We start from the raw sequence: 19,130 nt of genomic DNA, 5'->3' as shown, positions 1-19,130 counted from the left end.
CCGTACCACTAGAAGATGGTTCGGCATTTTGTATCCTATCTTAGTTTCTTCTTCTCCGTCTTATTCCTCATTGCTGAGGGTTGTGACCCTTGCAGAAGCAATGACTCTTCTCCAGTTATCCCTTGACTGCGCTGCACGTAGCGCTCCAACCAATGAGGTGCCTGCTGCTGCCTTAATTTGATCGGTCCATCGTGTGGGGAATCTTCCTCCCTCTCTTTCCCTCCAGGCTACCGATCACAACTAGTCGTTCCAGGCTATCCTCGTTGCCACGCGCAACGTGTCCAAAGAACTGGAGAATCCGTCGGGTACAGATATTGGCCAGAGTCAAGCCATCCAAGCGTAGTTCCTGGGTATGAGTTTATGGTACCAATATCTTTCACTATGAGGTTTTGTTGTGCATTGATTTGATTGTGAAAGATGATAATTTTCATTTTTGTGTGTTTCAGAACATGGATATTGCCGGAATGGGTTTCGGCCAGGCGGATTACTATCCCTACGTTTACTACAAACTTAACGTAGACATGATTGAAAGCCGCATCTAAAAATGTCCTAACCAATGTCACTCGTTCACGGTCAACTAGCGTAATCCAAGTGTCTTTACATTCGGCATTTAAAAAAAAAACTTGAATGTCGTGCCATCAATTAAACTCACACCATTTAAATAACGTGTTAAATATTATACTTGACAAAGAAAAATATACCATATATATCGTAATTGTTACTGAAATTTTTTGAAACGATTTTTATATACGTGTTGCTTGAATTATATAAATTATTTAGACATGTTACACGTCTTAGAATTGCCTTTTTTCATTGGCGAAGTAGAAGAGCACGCCGACTTGTGAACGCTGCTGGCGTTTTGTTTAAATTTGTTAAATATTGTATAATTTATAGAATTATAATATTACCCTACCAGTCTTCGTTTCTGACACTTATATACATATATATATCGCGTTGTATAATACCCCTTGTGACTCTGATTTAACGTCTAGTTGTGATGATACTTGACAGATTGTAAATAATGAACCGCATATCGGACTTGTGAAGTTATGGAATATTTATTTATTAACTTAGCTATGTTTTCATCCCCTTATCGCAGTGGTTCTTAACCGTGTTCACCTGTTTCATTCTTCTTCTCTGGTTTCAATCCTGGGATTGGTTTGCAGCAATTTCCTCTGTTCTTCTCTTCCATTCTTCCCTCTCTTGTGCGGCTGTTTTGAAATGTGCATATGATGAGCAGCGCACGTCCTAGTCTCAGCACAGGTCCTCCAGGTACTCTCGGTGTGGGCGTCCCCTAGAGTTTGTCACCTCCATTATGGCATGCAAGAGACCTTCTTGACGTATTACATGGCCTATCCGTCTTGCACGCCTTTCCTGAGCAGGTGCCTTCCTCTGGCAAAAAACGTTAACTCGAAAATTTGCAATTTCAACTTAACGATGCAGTATTATAAAGTTTTCAACGTTCTTTAAACTGGAAAAATACTATTAGTACTTTTAAATGTCATATATATGTGGTTTTAAAAGTAAAATCAACTTTAAGTTTAATGGCGGGTATTTTATTCTGGCAAAAAGTAATAGGGATTATTCAAACAGGGATTTTAGAGTTAAATATTTTTTGCCAGTAAACCCACGATATATTCCGTTCAAATAATATACTAGATCAATTGGAAAGATGAATATATCGTATGTCATATAATTTTTCTCGTATCATACATTAAGTTGGGTGTGTGTTTTGACCCCCGCCGAACCCGGAATACTGAACTTGAACCCCTGGGGTTCGATCAAACCCACGTTAAGAACCACTGCCTTATTGTGTTATCCTGTGTATTACATTACAAACCTGTTTGTAAAAAAAGTATTTATGAAGCTTTAAGCGATCATTATTTTCTCATCAGAATTGAGAAGGCCAAGTTTGAAATTACTTGAAATTCTACCGCTGACCCTTATCCGCACCCGATGGTGCATAGGGCACTCCATCAAATTGGTGCAGTGTTAAGTTGGTGGTGAATTATACAAAGGCAAGGTGATTCATCCCATGAATCGGTCTTTCGTAGTATTAAATAAATATCAGAGTGAAATTTATCTCGTATTTATTTTATCCCCATGGGAATCGAACCTGGGACGTCCAGCGCAGTAGCCAAACGCGCTACCATTATACCGTGGAGGCAACATGCTACAAATAATTAATTTACAATGAGGAAATTATCAAAAGTATATATTTTTTTCTTCTTTTCAAAATGGCCTTCTTAATTATTTAACATTTTTGTGCTTTATTATGTTATTAGTAAAATATTACTCATTTTACATATCCACCCGATTCAATAAAAATTGTACAGTGATACGTTTAGCGAATTCAAAATATAAAAATCTTTGCCATTTTGACTTTTATCGATAATTTAATTGACTAGTAACACTGACGCTAATTGCTTGACCATGTGTAGTTTTAGTGCTGAGATTTTTTCCTATATATATGCTGAAATTACCCAAGACAAATTAATTTTTTTGTTAAAATGGTCCATTTCAAATTTTGTGGACATTTTAAGGGCGAAAATAATGCACTGTCATCTTCATTGGTAAATTGACGGCCGTGCTTTTGGCAATACTTACTAGAGTCAATATATCGATTCCCAGCACTCTTACGGTTAATAATATCCTTAACCACCCTACTCTCAGGTTATTTTCATAAATTTAAGAGTTAATTCCGTAGAAAAAAATCACCTTTTTTTCTACATAATTATGAAAACAATGTTTGTTGTATTCATACCTGTTTTTTTTTTGCCATAATAGGTGCTTTAAGGACGGAACTGATGTACATTTTCGTTAACGTGTTCCCTCTCTCTGTCTCGCATGACATATTTTTGGCACAGGGTTAGCGCAATGGTGCGGAAAAAAGACGCGTATCACATACATTCGGTTAGTGTAAAAAAATTAGGACCTCTGTTGCACTTTTAATCAAACTGCATTATCCATCTTTATTTTTAAAATGGTTAAAATCATATTTATCGACGTATCACTGTCCTATTTTACTTTTAGTGTTTTTTTTTTATTTTTTAAAATCATTCCTTATCCCTTGAATATATATAAAAATACTTGATTCATATCATTTTTCTTTTCAATAATATACATGTATAAGTTTAACTGCACAATTTACATTTAGTTCATACTTAATATTACAATGTTTTTTGTTTTATGAATAAAAACAAAATCCCATGATGCATCCAAAGTCACTGAATAGCAAGGCTATTTATTGCTATAAGTCTGTACAGTAACAATTTTGACCATTGTAATTAAATAATCTTTACAAAAATGCAATTAACCCTTAAATAATCCGGTTTAGAAGTTTCCTTATTTAAATAATACATTGTTAATTGAACCACTTGAATATCCAATTTCCCTACCACATGTTAGCATTGAAAATATACTAACGATGTAGAAAATTACATCTTTCCTTAAAAATTTAATGTTGTATAGATTATATAGACATTGTATACAAGGAAAAAAAAATGTTTGGCGTTGGCATATTGTTTCACTTTTTTTTAAAATACCAAATTGCTATCAGATAAAAAAAATGCCACAAAAATTACAATGGAATTTTTTTCAATTTCTTTTTAGGTAAAAATATAACACAAATAAATTTTTTATTTAAATATACCGTTATATAAAAAAGTGAAATTTCTTTAAAAAATTAAGAATGAGAGAGATTTAGTTTGAGAGAAAGAGAGCAGCTCAAAATAGATACAATTCAATATTTGGAAGTTGCGTCTGCGCTGTGCAGATGGCGCTACACTTGTTCGTAGTATGCTAAATGCAACAATTCATCCTGAGTTGACTAGTCAGTTTTCACCTCGATTGTACATTTGTCATCAACAGGGTCTTTTAATTGGCTGAGACAAAGCCAGTAAGCCATAAGTTTGGGATATGAATCTATAGCCGTCTTTATCCTTCTCTCTATGTTTAAATCTTACTTATCTGTCATGTAACGAAATATGCCTAAAACGTCATGCATCCTTGAAATTTCATTCAATTCTTGTCCCATTATCGATTATCGAATCGCTGCCTAATGATTTCACTTAAATTAAAAATATGTGGTAAATCCGGTGAAGTCAAATTGGGGTTTTACCGTGTTTTCTTCTTCTTCATGTGTTGTACAGATTAGATATGTTGTTTCATTTCCCCTACATTGTGTGTTATGAAAAAAAGGTTGAAAAAATATATACACGTGACAATAATCTCTAGTATGTTCTTTGTGGTCACAGAAATCTTATCTGTAAATAGTTTTTGCCCTTAAATTTGATATTAAATTATTATTTTGATGAATTAAATATATATATCCTTATAATTATTATATATATTGTACAATTTCTCACATTTTGTTTGAGTATTGCAAAGTATTTTTGTTATGCTAAGTCATCTGCCTTACTTAGGGCAATGTTGTATCGGCCATGTTGAATTTTATGCTGTCAATGATACGTTTTGTTCTACTGGCTTTACCACGGTTATAATGTCAACTGATAATGAAAATAATTGTAATATACGTTGACGGTTATTATCAAGAGATGTACATTGTAGAATTGTGAGAAATCTATGTAAATAAAACATTCCTCGTTAAAAGTTTGTGTAGTGTTAAATAAAATTGATCAAACTGAAATCTTGCATTTTTATTTCTTCTTCTTCTTCTAATCCTTATCCGCACCCCAATGGTGCATAGGGCACTGCATCGTACAGAAGCAGTGTTATTTTGATCGTTAAATACACGAAGGAAAGGTGATCAGCCTTCTGCTTCATGTACCAGTCCAGGGTCATAAAAAATAAACATTAGATTGAAAAATCACTAATATTTATTTTGACCCTCTTGGGAATCAAACCCGGGACCTCCAGCATGGTAGCCTAGCGCGCTAACCACTACACTATGGAGGCGGATATTTTTATTTATTTGGTAATTTCTCACACAAGTAGCCCACAAGGGCTGACTGTCCGCAACTAATGCTCTCTCTGGGTTGAATAACACATCGATATAAAAAAAACCTCCACATCCTTCACGTGATCACTTAAACCAGCCTATGACGGTCGTCAGCCCCGTAAATCCCCAGACTTGTATATTCTTCATCTTTGATGAGATGTCAAAAAACAATATGAAAATAACTCCCGTAATTGGACATAATCCAGATTTTGTGAAAAAGTATTTGGACACACTCAAAATGTTGTTAATAATATGTAATCCGAATTTATCGAGTACATCAGAGGTATTAGGTGAATATCGGAAACAAATTCGCGTATAAACAGCGCGTGAAGAGTGTGCGGGAACCGCGATACTATATTCGCATCTCACTCTTGCATACTTGCACTGAGCAAGCGTGAGGAGATCTTAGGCTTTCGACAAGAGTGGATCTATGCTTGTTCCGTGAGCGTTGCCAGATGTTTTTTTTTAATGTTTTCAGTAAATAAATCTAAAATATTATAATTTTTTACTTATTTATGATTAATTAAGGGGATTAGGTATGAATGTCAGTATTTTTCCAATTTAAAATCGCTTATTTTATATTGTGTAGTGACTACCCAACCCCGGGACGCGCATTTTATTTAAGCATCGGAAGGGAAAGGTTAACACATTTTGGACAGGGTTAACACATTTTAGGCAATTTTTACAGGAAAGGTTAGTATTAATTTTCTATCTAAATAAATCAATACTTGGGTTGTATATTAGAGACATGTTTCATTTATATTTATTTTTAACATAACAAAGTTCATAGAAGATTAAGGCAACAGCATACAAAATTAGTTCTTACAAATAAATAAAGTCTTAAAAAAAAATAACATCATTGAGAAAAATTTTGGATCACTATTTATTTTTTACATTATAATAAAATTCATAGAAGATTAAAGACAACTGCATGCAAAATTAGTTCTTATAAATAAATAAAATCTTAAAAAAAGAACATCATTGAGAAAAATCATGGATCAGTATTTATTTTTAATATTATAATAAAATTCATAGAAGATTAAGACGAATGCATAAATAATTAGTTCTTATAAATAAATAGTCTTTAAAAAAAATAACATTGAGAAAAATCGTGGATCAGTTGATATGATACAAAGATGATACATTTTTTTAAAGTAATAAATATTAAATTTTTCATATATTCCTCACTGACCGATCATGCAAGAGCAATAGAATTGCGACAATCTGTGTAAAACTTGCCAGATGATCGCCACACGATGACAGGACTACCAATCACAGACCAATTAAATATATAGTACCAAATTACTCCATCGTTTCTGTGACGTGACTCATTGCCATCTTACGAAAATAACGTTTTTTCGAGGCGAATTTTCTAAAAGAAAAAGACAAATGAAAATATTAATTATATCGGCTGTTATAAACACAAAATGAGTCTAATACAATCCTTTATAGGTTGAGTATGTTATTTTAGATATTCCTCCCATCTGACAAGGATCCATTGGAAAACCTTGGTATCAGCCACCGGTGCCTGACACGGCGATCAATGTGTTTTTTTTTTCATTTTGAATTTGTAAACCTCTAAAAAAAAACACCCTTTATCATAAAAATACATATAAAAAAATTAGCAGGTGTCGGTACTTGCTAAACATATCCTTATATTAATTAGTTTGTTAAAAATTATTTGAGTAGTAGATCTTTTCTTTGGGTTTTCGTTCCAGCAGGTGATGTAAATATTGGTGAAGTACACAGTAAAATTGTTGTCTATTTGAGAAAGAATATGCGGTCGCAATCCATCCTTTACAACCCGATATATGAGAGACTCTTCCCTTATGGTTCCGTATGGAACTGTTCGATGCAAGAACTGCCACATTGTAATACCGAAAGAGTATATATCAGAAGCCGAGGTTGGCTTCTTCCCTTGCAAGATTTCTGGACTGCAGTATGGCGTAGTACCTCTGAACTGAAAGGAAAAATATCATCATTTTTTATTCAGACGATAGATGATTCACCCTACGGATGACATCGCTCACTCCTTTCAACAACGTCATATCAAAAATCGTCAATTTTCAGTTGTGCATGTTTTCCGAATGCCCAGAAAATGTAGTATATCCAACAAAAGCGGCATATTTTAACTTAATATATACCCGCTACAGGGCAGAAAGTGTTGTTTTTGCATTTTGAAGAAAAGGTATTGTTTATTATTTTTTTTAATATACTAAATATTTTTCAAATGGAGAAAAAACATTCAGGTTTTATATAAAAAGATTTGTTGCACAGTAAAAAGTTCAATAAGTGGCTTAATATTTTTTTTAAATATATTTTATAATATTCTTAATCTTTAAAAGCGATCTTCTGAAAAAAGTTTTTTGATATATGACGTTGAAATGAGTGAGCGATATATAGGTGTCTCAACAAGAGATTTACGTCCGAACAAGAAATCTAACAAACTTTGAGTGTAGGCAATAAAAAAATAATAAAAGGAATAAAATATATACAGTAAACTGCCATATAATGTTTATATAGGTTTATTTAGGTAGAGTTATCGGGGGAAATTTCGTAAGGGATTTGATGTTTTTAAATTGTATTTTGATTTGAAATGACTCATTTCTAGTTTAAATGTAAAAATACAATTTAAAACATTAATGCTTTATAACATTCCATCTGATAAAGCGGTGCCTATCTCAATGTTGTAGGGGGGTTTACTGTATTATAAGCTAAAATAAAAATTTTAAATGATGATTTCAAGCGTTTCTCAATGTATGTGAATATAATCCAGGATTCGGACCTAACATACAAATGAAAGAGTTTCTGCTTAACCGGATCTACATGGCTCGCATAGCCGTATGTGTTTTAACAAAACATGCCCCATACGCGGCTGACATGAGAGTATGTGTTTTTACATTGCTCCAAGTTTCGAACCTCAGTTCAACTTAGAGGGATTTTTTCATGGTGTGGAACTTTGGATAAAATAATACGTCAATCTTTTTCCTTATGACATCTGTTGAAATATCTGACTAATATTTTGTAACATCACAAGGATAAATAAAAGAACAGATCCCTGATTTTTCTTGCGGTCGGTAATTAGTCCGCGCCATAATCATGCCCTATATCTGTCTCACTCTCGACGCTACGCATCGCCAGTGGGTAAGAGTGACACACGATGCGTGCTTTGATTTATTTATGTTACGATCTTATTTGTTTATATTACGATATATTTCAAGAATTATGTGACACAAGAGTATTATTGAGTACCAAAAAGCACAATAAATCCCATTGAACGTTTTTGTTTAGGAAAAAAAAAAATTTCTTAACTAAATACATGATAAAGTAATCATTTAAAAAACGGCAAAATACTGCCGCTCACGGGCGTCTCTTAGGAACAAAGTTAACGCGGTTAGAAGGTTAATAAAAGCTTTCCTCATCCCACCAGAGATATCTCTAATGAACGAGAGTATGCGAGAGCATACTGTTTTACGAGTTTGTTCAATATATCTAGATGTTATGAGTAGAATTGGTGAATGTTACATGTGTGTAAAGAGCGATCACTTAAAAACCAGCCTATAATGGTCGTAAGCTCTGTGAATGCCCAGACATTCATACTCTTCTTCATCTATGTCAATATTAATGCTTGTCCGCCTCTGTAGTGTAATGGTCAGCACGCTCGGCTACCGTTCTGGAGGTCTCGGGTTCGATTCCCAGGGGGGTCAAATAAATATAAGTGATTTTTTCACTGTAATATTTATTCAATATTACCCTGGACTGGTACCTGAAGCGGAGGGCTGATCACCTTTCCTTTGTGTGTAAACGATCAAGATAACACTGTGTTCATATGAAGCAGTGCCCTATGCACCATTGGGGTGCGGATAAGGGTTTTATTATTATTATTAATGCTTAAAATATAAATCCTTACCAGTTTACAATTATCTTGTCCTAAAACTGTATCAAGTTTGATTGAATTTCCAAAGTCACAAAGTTTGCATGCTCCATTTTTACATAGCAAAATGTTTTTTGGCTTAACATCCAAATGCAAAATATTCTTCCCATGAAGGAACGTGAGTGCCCTGCAAATATCTATGGAATAACTAGAACACAAATAATATATTTTATTAATATTTTAACCCGTAAGCTGCGGATCGCATCTATTGTCGTTTTTTATAGAAGTACCGTTGACTGCGGTTCGCATGCAGTCATTTTTCAACTTTACGTACTTATATCAACACCTATGGATAATTTTTTGCACTTAAATATGGTTCGAGGCATGGATAAATTAGTTCTCTTTGATTTACTGTCATAAAATACCAAAATTATTTTAATTTTGTGTCAACTTTATCGTGAATACTTCCGGTCGGCTCTTGCTCCGCAGATACGACAGCCGCGTCTTCTATACAGCCGCCATACTTTAGGCCGCGAGTCCGTAAATGTTAATATTTTTGTGTAAATACACCATAAAAACATAATAAGTAAAGTGCATTGTGTACTGTGAACATTTTGAGTGTGTCCAAATACTTGAGAGCCCCGTAAATGCCCAGACTTCCATATTCTTCTTCATCTTTGATGAGATGTCAAAAAATAATATGAAAATAACTCCTGTAATTGGAGATAATCCAGATTTTGTGAACAAGTATTTGGACACACTCAAAATGTTGTAAATAAATTATCTGGTCAAATTATAAGCTTAATAATAAAAATGAAAATGGTATTTTCTGGCGTTTCTCATGTGTGTGATTATAATCCGGGATTCGGATCTCACATACTAATATAAGAGTTTCTGCTTAATAAAAAGCTTCTTTACATCTCACCAATAGATGTCTCTAGTGAAGTTTTAGTGATTCATGAATAAGGTTTCTAAATTGGTTCATATATATATAGAACTTCCAAGAATTTGAGTAGTGTGGTTGTCAATAATGGGTAGAATTGGTGAATGTTACACGTGTGTAAAGTGATCACTCAAACCAGCCTATGACGGTCGTAAGCCCCGTAAATGCCCAGACTTCCATATTCTTCTTCATCTTTGATGAGATGTCAAAAAATAATGTGTACTGTGAACATCTATGATGGATATCCGAAAGTTTCACTACAAAAAATAGGCAAAAATATGTTTTTTTTGTCAAAAATATTGTAATGTAAAATAATCCAGCATGGGACGGAAAGTTTGACACTCGAAATCAAGCAGCTTAGAGGTTAAATACTTTATGCATTCTCTCAAACAAATATGCGGCAAAACAATGAAATTGACGTGCCCTACGTAAAGTGCACTAACTACATTTTTGTCAATTTTGAGATATTTGGTTTATGTTATCAACTGACCATTATCCACAAATATAAACAAAGAAAAAATATATATATAAAATAAATTACGCCTAGTTTTCAGGCGTATAAGACGAAATTACATCAAATTTTCGAAATGAACTGAACTCCTAAAACGCTCACTACTTAATTTTGACAAAGCATAAAGTTTAAAAATGATTTTATACATTATTTTATCGTATTTTTTAATGTAAAGTACATGTTAAAAATTTCAGATAAAATCGTTAATTACTAAAAAAAAATATGTTGAAAAAAATCTTCTAAGCTCTCTCCTGTAAAGTAACAGATTTGCAGACAGAGTACTTTACGTAGGGACCGTCGAAATATAGATGTTTAAAAGGTGATATAAGGAAGAAATCCCAAAGATTTAAGAATAATTTAAAAATCCACAAATGCAACACAAAACAGTACCAATAAAATAATTAGGCATGACAAATTTCAACAGCCTCCCTTTAAAAGATACAAACACTCTAAAAAAGATACTTAACGAACACGCCACAGATTACATACATTCTTCCAACCCTTATCTGGACCCAATGGTGCATAGGGCACTGCATCGTATTGACTCAGTGTTATTTTAGTCATTATTTACATGAAGGCAAGGTGATCACTCCTGCGCTTCAGGCACCAGTCCAGGGTAATATTAAATAAATGGTAGTGGGTAAAAAAAAAGTTTATTTTATTTTATGGTCTTAGTATATAATTTTTCCGCCTCCGTGGTGTAATGGTTAGGGTGTTCAGCTACTAATTATTATTATACGATAATAATTATTATTAATATAATTATTGTGATTTTACCCACTAATATTTATTTGATATTACCCTGGACTGGTGCCTGTGCGCAGGAGTGATCACCTTGCCTTCATGTAAGTGATGATCAAGATAACACTGGGTCAATACGATGCAGTGCCCTATGCACCATTGGGTGCGGACAAGGGTTGGAAGAATGTATACAATCTGTGGAGTGTTTGTTAAGTTTCTTTAAGACAACGCATGTCATGAGTATTTTGTGTGGGTGTGCGTGTGTGATTAGTACTGATAAGAGATGATTGGAATTACAACCTACCCTACAATTTTTCCAGGTGTAACCAACATTGGATTGTCGCTGTCCAATATTTTCTGCAGATTTGTAGCGCAGTCGCAGTACTCCATCATGATAATGCAGAAGCGCCCATTCTTCTTGTCTTCTGGCCACGTGATGCTCTTGATCTTCACGACATTCGGATGCTCCAAGGTGATTGCGTTCAACTCTCCTATTATGGACGCTTGTGACTTATTTTTTGATACATCTATTATTTTCAGCGCGACCTTTTTCCCTACAAACAAAGCAAAAATAAACATTCAAATCTCAATAAAGAAAAAAAGGAATATAGAAATCTGGGAATTTACAGGGCTTACGATTTGCCATAGGCTGGTTTATATGTGTGTACATTCACCACTTGGTCTCTTTAACGCCTGCATCCTAACAGTGTTGCTATACGGATGCGAGTCATGGCACCTCACCAAAGCTCAAAGCAAGAAACTAGTAATTTTGAAAATAGGTGCCTGAAGCGAATACTGAGTATAAAGTGGTATGACTTCGTTAGGTATGACGATGTGAGGAGAAGAACTCAACAGCCCCTGTCCTAAAGAGGAGAAGGTAGACATGGTTGGGACATGTCCTCAGAATGCTACCTGAGTGCATCAACCCCTCATGTCTCTTCTTCCAACCCCTAGGATTCCGGCGCTCCAGAAGGCCGCTGACGACCATTCACCGACTATACTCAAATCTAACTACCGCACTATCTAATTATGGGTAGAATGGTGAATGTCTTCTCTTCTTCTTTCCATGTTCGCTCCCTAGGTGGAGCATATGGCCAACACGAGACGTCTCCAAGTCACTCTGTCACGCGCCATCTCCTTGGCTTCCTCCCAGGTCAATCCGGCGTCTCGAAGTTCCGCTGAACTTCGAGACGCCGGATTGACCTGGGAGGAAGCCAAGGAGATGGCGCGTGACAGAGTGACTTGGAGACGTCTCGTGTTGGCCATATGCTCCACCTAGGGAGCGAACATGGAAAGAAGAAGAGAAGACATTCACCATTCTACCCATAATTAGATAGTGCGGTAGTTAGATTTTTTTAGGCACTCAATCATTTTGATGCACTCAGTATCATTATCGAACCCCAAATATAACTAATTTGAGAGTTAATATAATTACTACTACTACTACTACTACTACTACTAATACTACCACCACGCCGTTTCTCCGCAGGGGTAGGCAGAGAAGAAGGAACACCACACTCTTCTGTCCTGACATACACTCTTCGCTTCCTTCACATCCATACATCTAGTATGGATGAATGCCCTCTGATTACACAGACTTTTGACACCACCAGATTTTAGGTTCTGATTGATATGATCGTACCAAGTCTTTTTCGGCTGTAGTACCATTGGAGACAGAGTAATTTACCTTTATACGTTGATTCTATAACACAGCCGAATCGCCCCCTTCCCAAAACCCTATGGTTCGTAAGGGGTGATAAATTTTTAAAAATATCCACAGTACTCGGAGTAGCGAATTTGCAATATCTCGGTGAAGCAGCAGCATTTTTGAGTGAGATCATCTTTGGCGACCTGTATACACGAGCAGCATCTTTCATATGACGTTTCTTTACTTCAAATTCTCGAGAAGCGTTGCATTTTGGACTCGTCAAAAGTATGGTTGGAATTTTGACAGGGCGTATGGTTTGGGTGAACTTTGAGTCCTTTTTGATGCTGTCCGCGTTCTGAGAATTGAGGTCCTCATCATCGCTGAAGTTCAACTTCCTTTTGATGATTTGGCATCTTTTGTAGAGCGGCGTTGAAGGTGATCTCTGGTAGAAGCGGTAGCGACGCTTCATATCCTCTCTTTTCCTGAAACTAATAAACAGTCAATGAAATATTTTACATTATTTTTTGACATCTCATCAAAGATGAAGTAGAATATGGAAGTCTGGCCATTTACGGGGCTGACGACTGTCATAGGCTGGTTTTAGTGATCACTTTACACATGTGTAACATTCACCAATTCTACCCATTATTGACAACCACACTACTCAAGTTCTCGGAAGTTCTATATATATGAACTAATTTAGAAACCTTGTTCTTGAATCACTAGAACTTCACTAGAGACATCTATTGGTGAGATGTAAAGAAGCTTTGTATTAAGCAGAAACTCTTATATTAGTGTGTGAGGTCCGAATCTTGGATTACAATCACACACATGAGAAAAAGTGAAGTTCTAGTGATTCAAGAACAAGGTTTCTAAATTAGTTCATATATATATAGAACTTCCAAGAATTTGAGTAGTGTGGTTGTCAATAATGGGTGGAATTGGTGAATGTTACACGTGTGTAAAGTGATCACTTAAATCAGCCTATGACGGTCGTAAGCTCTGTAAATGCCCAGACTTCCATATTCTTCTTTATCTATGTTGAGATTTAAAAAAAAATTATAAAAAACTCCTAATCGGAGATAATCCTGATTTGTGAACAAGTATTTGGACACACTCAAAATGTTGTAAAACTTTATTATTTACTAACATAATGTTAGAATAAATTAAATCTCACCATTCCGCTGATAACCTTTGACACGATCTCTCCAAAGCCTTTTGCAAAGAAATTGATTTTTTCTTTTTTTCTGGTGTGAAATATAGAATTTCGGGAGTGTTATTACTTTTTAATGGAGTAATCCTTAATTTCCTATACCACTTAACACTCGACATTTCTTAGTATTTTTATTTTGTTTTTATATTTCACTTATGTATTATTGATAAGAATAAATAAATAGTTAGATTAGAATAAATTATATTACACACATATTTTCAAAAACATCACAAATTAAACATATTTCTTAATAAATAATACGAAAGAGTCAAATTCTTATAATCTTTACTGTTTTAACAGAAAATATGAAATTAAACAACACTTTTAGTATTATTATGATTATTTTATTTTTATATTTCACTGATGTATTATTGATGAGAAAAATAAATAGTTAGATCAGAATAAATTAAATTGAATATATATTTATAAAATCATTACAAATTGGACATATCTCGGTGATTGATACGAAAAGCAGTCTAATTCTTATAATCTTAAAACGGAAAAGATGAAATTAAACACGACATTTTAATTTCACTGATGTATTATGAGGTGAGAATAAATTATATGAAGCACGTATTTTTAAAACATGACGAATTGGACATATCTTAATAATTAGTACGAAAAATAGTCACATTTTAAAATCTTAAAACAGAAAACATGAACACGATAAATGACACTTCGAAATTTTTACAGTGTCATTGAATTTTTGCAACAATATTTTCGAATTTTGAATGCAGTATTTTACATAGACAAAGAAGTGTACTGATTTCATTGTTATTGTTTGTGGTCTTCAGATTTGATTTGTGTATGGTCAATTGATGCCATGCAATAATAATAAATAATAAAAAAGCTAAAAAATAGAACATTGACATTGTACATTTTGACATCTCAACACATATGAATAATATGGAAGTCTGAATATTTACAGGGCTTACGATCTGTCACTTTATACACCTGCAAAATTCAGCATTCTACACATAATCCACATTCAAGTATTTGAAATATGTACTGGATCATGCTAAATTATCCTCGGTCTTGCTCTGCTACTATTTCATCTACATTCACCTCATAAATTTGTTCAACTGTCATTTATTCACTCATTCGTTCCATATGCCAGAACCATGTCAACACACCTAACTTAATTTTATCAATAACGCCTATGTGAGACTTGCATTCTATCTTTAATTCACCATTCGAACATCTATCATGCATCGCTTCTGAAATATACGTTACTTTGTAAGTACATATTATTTATATGAATAAATTAATTAATATTGTTGTATCCTTTGTATGACGATGGATAAACTATGTTATACTGTGCCAAATAGACTTGGAAAAATACACATTAAAATATTATTCCTCTAGCCGGCTACAAGTACAGAGACTGTCATAAAAATGGAACCAAAAACATTTTTCAGTTGGAGCGAGTGTTTTTGCCTAGAATTTTCACTCATGAATTACGTGAAATTATAGTAACTTTAAACATAAAGAGTAAATCCACTCACGAGTAGGCAAAGGCTATGAAACTTAAAAAGTTGAAACATTGTTTACTTGTACATTTTTTGAAGCGTATATCTTTCACGATATTCTTTTACTAAGTGCAATAACTTATTTAATATTTTTACAACGCGGCGCACCAAGTAAACCGAGCGTGCTCCGATACATGATCTCAATCGGAATATTGTGTGACAACAAAGGGTTAAGGACCGGTTCGGTGAACTCTAAAAAATTAGGACACCGGTTCGCTAGAACCGGTGCGAATGCGAACCGGCGCGAACCGGCGCGAACCGGTACGAAAGCGAACCTGTGCGAACTGGTGCGAACCGGCTGAATTCCACCACTGCTTAGGACCATCAACCCTTCGTTGTGTATTAATTGCGTGTGTAGTTGTTATAATATAAACAAACTCAAAATGTTGTTCTATATTCTTTTTCATTTTTGTTGAGAGTTATTTTTGGCGAGTGTGATAATTTGGGCGGGGTTGTAAATCTGTAGCCTAGAGTCTGGAGGAGTCTGCTCTCGTACAGAGTCGCTACACGACATTTCCTTTTCCAATAATTTTCCTTTATGGCCAAGCCTGTTGGCGTCTGGGAGCGGTACACTCGCCCATAAATACACACGGATGGCCATAGGATGTGGGACAATGGCTCGCCGTGCATGGGGCGGATTCGGATTCGGATCTACACGAAAATAATTACAAATATAATATAATACTTCATATAATGTTTGAAACTACTCACAGTAAGACCAAACTGATTTTTAATAGAGTCATCATGCTAATACACTAGGACATAATGAAATATATGTAGAGCCGATAAACACAACTAAGTTTGGAATAAGGTCCTTATAATATATTGTCAATACCCTAACCAGCTGCCTGACATATATAAAATAGTACCCAGTCAGGGATTCAAAATAAATTAACTAAAATAATACTTTATGGAAAGATACATATTTCGCTCACTCCTTTCAACAACGTCATATATCAAAAAACTAGATTTTTCAGGAGATCGTTTTTAAAGTCTAAAAATTTAATAACATGTATTAAAAATTAATATCAAGCCACTTATTGAACTTTTTAATGTGCAACAGATCTTTTTACGTTAAACCTGAATGTTCTTTCTCCATTTGAAAAATGTCAAGTTTATTTAAAAAAAATAATTAAACAATACCTTTTCTTCAAAATGCAAAAACAACACTTTCTGCCCTGTAGCGGGTAAATATAAAGTTAAAAATATACCGATGTTAGTGATTAGTTATATTTTCTCATTTATTTCCTAAGCATGCTACTTACCTTATGTTTTTAATATGCCTGTTTACTATACCCGTGTATTGTTTTATATCTTAGTATCACATGTTGATTCATGTGTGAGTTCGCGGCAGCATCAATGGTTAATTTGACTAGGCATAGAGAGTGTTTACTAAGCAGAGACCCACATTTTTAACTAGGATTTGAACTCACTCAAAATGTTGTAAACAAAACATTACAAACTGTTTTAGATTTTTAATTCATTGAAATCATTTCCCGTGTTAAAATTTTATCTGCATATATATGATCATGTTGAATCAATGTTGTATTCGCAGATAAATCTTGGTACTCTATGAGCCATTAGAATCAAGTCAAGATAAATGTTAAAAATATAGAAATGAATACCATAATTTGGTAAATAATATACCAATAGATGTCTCTAGTGAAGTTCTAGTGATTCAAGAACAATGTTTCAAAATTGGTTCATATACATATATAGAACATCCAAGAATTTGAGTAGTGTGGTTGTCAATAATGGGTAGAATTGGTGAATATTACACGTGTGTAAAGTGATCACTTAAACCAGCCTATGACGGTCGTCAGCCCCGTAAATGCCCAGACTTCCATATCTCTTCTTCATCTTTGATGAGATGTCAAAAAATAATACGAAAAATAACTCCTTAATTGGAGATAATCCAGATTTGTGAACAAGTATTTGGAAACACTCAAAATGTTGTAAAGTATTTTAATATAAAGTAATTCATTTGCAGCGACAGAAATAAATAATTCGTCAAAAAATCAGGGATAAAATTACCAATACACAAACGTTTCTTGTGTTATTATACGCGCATGTCGTAACGTGTTTACTGCGCTAGTAGTGCGCAGATTGTCTCATGCAGCAGTCGTGTCGCTACGCTAGCTATTGTGGCTACTTGCGATGTATTTTTTCTCGTTTTCAGATACTTACCATTATCTTTATTATATTTATTATTTATATTTATATTAATTTTTATATTCTTAGTTCTGCTCTGTGAAAAGTTGAAAACAAAAGCACACAGAAATGTAGAGTTTGATTGCATTACGTCTAATGTCGTCCAAAATTGTGTCATGAGAATATTTTTCAAAAAGTGTTTCGTCATAACTTCTCTGGCAATAATATCTCATAAAAATAATAAAATGCAAATGTGTCTCGAGGGAAAATTTTAATGTTCTCAAAATAAAATTCACCGACGATATTTTAAGTTTCCAGTAACTTTTGTTCACAAATTGTGGATTTCACACATTCAAAATGGGTGCAAAGTGTGATTTGCTGTTAATTTAAAGTCATGGTATATATTTATTGATTTTGAGTTTAATTTGTAGAACTCCATTTTAATTTATGTATTAATTTTTAAATCAAAAACAGATTTTTTGAGTCTACTAAGCTGTATTTTATTAACAAAAACACATAAAAATTAATATTGCGACAATTGTTTCGCCTAGTTATGGCATTTTCAAACGAATGTGAAGATTCAATTTTTGAAGGAATGATATTCTTTAATAATTTTTATAAATATCCAAAATATTTTTCAAATGGAAAAAAAAACATTCAGGTTTTACTTAAATAGATCTGTTGCACGGTAAAAAGTTCAATAAGTGGCTTGCTATTTATTTTTAATACATTGTATTATGTTTTTAAACTTTAAAAATCTCCTGAAAAATCAAGTTTTTTGATTTATGACGTTGTTGAAAGGAGTGAGCGATGCTTTTGGGTCGCAATTATCTATTGTATACACAATCTTATCAAGGTGGTAGGGATTTTTTATTATTTCAAGATAGGAATTACATTTATTATTCACCTTGCTTATTATGTAAAAGGTTTATAGATCATTTAGTGGATTTTTGTTTCTTCTAGCCAATTCAATATGTTTTTATTTGAATCTGTATTGGGAACAGAAGGTATAATCTATTGTGGGCCAATCAGTAATCTCAGCATCTGCTGATTGCTGGGAGGAAACAACGTAAAACTCCTCAGGAGAAGGCGGACTGTTGATTTTCATCAGCAAGATGCATTTAACACATGTTTGTTCCCAGAAATATACCTCATCTAACTTGAGTTACATTACTGTATCGAACCTGGCCCCTCTAGCACAGCAGCCAAACGCTCTTACCACTACACTACCGAGACGGACATACTTATACTATTTAAATCAACTAACCGCTGCAAAGGGGACTGACCTGTCAATACTGAAGACTAGACCAAACACTTAATGGACTTAAAAGATGCGTTTCGGAGATTAAACGGAACCCTTCTTCAATTAAAATATTCCATAACCAGGTACTTAACCAGAGATAAAAAAGGGAATGCAGATTAGAATATTTTATGATGTAGAATAATAAATACATATTATGTACGTTTAACATAATGAATGTTTAAAAAAATCAAGGTAGATAATTCTAAACTCCTTACAAACATGTTAATCGAAGACACATATAGGTACACACACATTTT

At 33.9% G+C, this 19,130-nt stretch overlaps 2 protein-coding genes across 6 annotated transcripts in view; one reads left to right on the top strand and one right to left on the bottom strand.

Moving 5' to 3' along the window:
* Positions 1-3,580, top strand: part of Vha44 (V-type proton ATPase subunit Vha44) — a 43,050-nt gene extending 39,470 nt beyond the window's left edge. Inside the window, exons 12-13 of one of the 2 annotated variants that reach the window (XR_015838790.1) lie at positions 447-2,448; positions 3,034-3,080. Coding sequence is in view for 1 of the 2 variants with exons in the window: in XM_088273227.1 (XP_088129353.1) it covers positions 447-542 (96 nt within the window). In the remaining variant the exon portion in view is untranslated. Of the gene's footprint in view, positions 1-446 lie in introns of both variants that reach the window. The other variant, XM_088273227.1, reaches the window with a different exon arrangement.
* A 2,430-nt stretch (positions 3,581-6,010) lies between these two features.
* Mos (proto-oncogene serine/threonine-protein kinase mos) lies at positions 6,011-14,579 on the bottom strand. 4 transcript variants are annotated; one of them, XM_088273235.1, is made up of 7 exons: positions 14,523-14,579; positions 13,855-14,042; positions 12,717-13,165; positions 11,334-11,583; positions 8,871-9,042; positions 6,839-6,920; positions 6,012-6,332 (listed from the first exon to the last, which is right to left on the bottom strand). In XM_088273235.1, exons 2-7 carry the CDS (start codon positions 14,007-14,009, stop codon positions 6,289-6,291), a joined length of 1,152 nt encoding a protein of 383 aa, XP_088129361.1. In that variant the 5' UTR covers positions 14,010-14,042; positions 14,523-14,579; the 3' UTR covers positions 6,012-6,288. The 4 variants fall into 4 exon arrangements, with proteins under 4 accessions (XP_088129360.1, XP_088129362.1, XP_088129361.1 ...); XM_088273234.1 differs by having other exon boundaries at positions 6,011-6,920; positions 8,871-9,021; XM_088273233.1 differs by having other exon boundaries at positions 6,012-6,920.
* Between the last annotated feature and the right edge of the window lie 4,551 nt (positions 14,580-19,130).

Source organism: Brachycentrus maculatus, unplaced genomic scaffold (assembly GCF_059751285.1).
Source record: "Brachycentrus maculatus isolate JH-2025_06_01 unplaced genomic scaffold, ASM5975128v1 h1tg000562l, whole genome shotgun sequence".
In the NCBI taxonomy this organism is placed as follows: domain Eukaryota; kingdom Metazoa; phylum Arthropoda; class Insecta; order Trichoptera; family Brachycentridae; genus Brachycentrus; species Brachycentrus maculatus.
Note: the sequence above shows the minus strand (reverse complement) of the source record. Positions and strands in the feature narration are given on the sequence as shown.

What these genes read in the sequence shown, in the direction of transcription:
- Mos (XM_088273233.1), bottom strand. Translation starts at nt 14,009, where the DNA reads ATGTCGAGTGTTAAGTGGTATAGGAAATTAAGGATTACTCCATTAAAA. An exon ending in CAAAGGTTATCAGCGGAATG is followed by an intron (nt 13,166 to 13,854) that starts GTGAGATTTAAT and finishes ACTGTTTATTAG; the next exon opens with TTTCAGGAAAAGAGAGGATA. An exon ending in ACACCTGGAAAAATTGTAGG is followed by an intron (nt 9,043 to 11,333) that starts GTAGGTTGTAAT and finishes TTTGTGTTCTAG; the next exon opens with TTATTCCATAGATATTTGCA.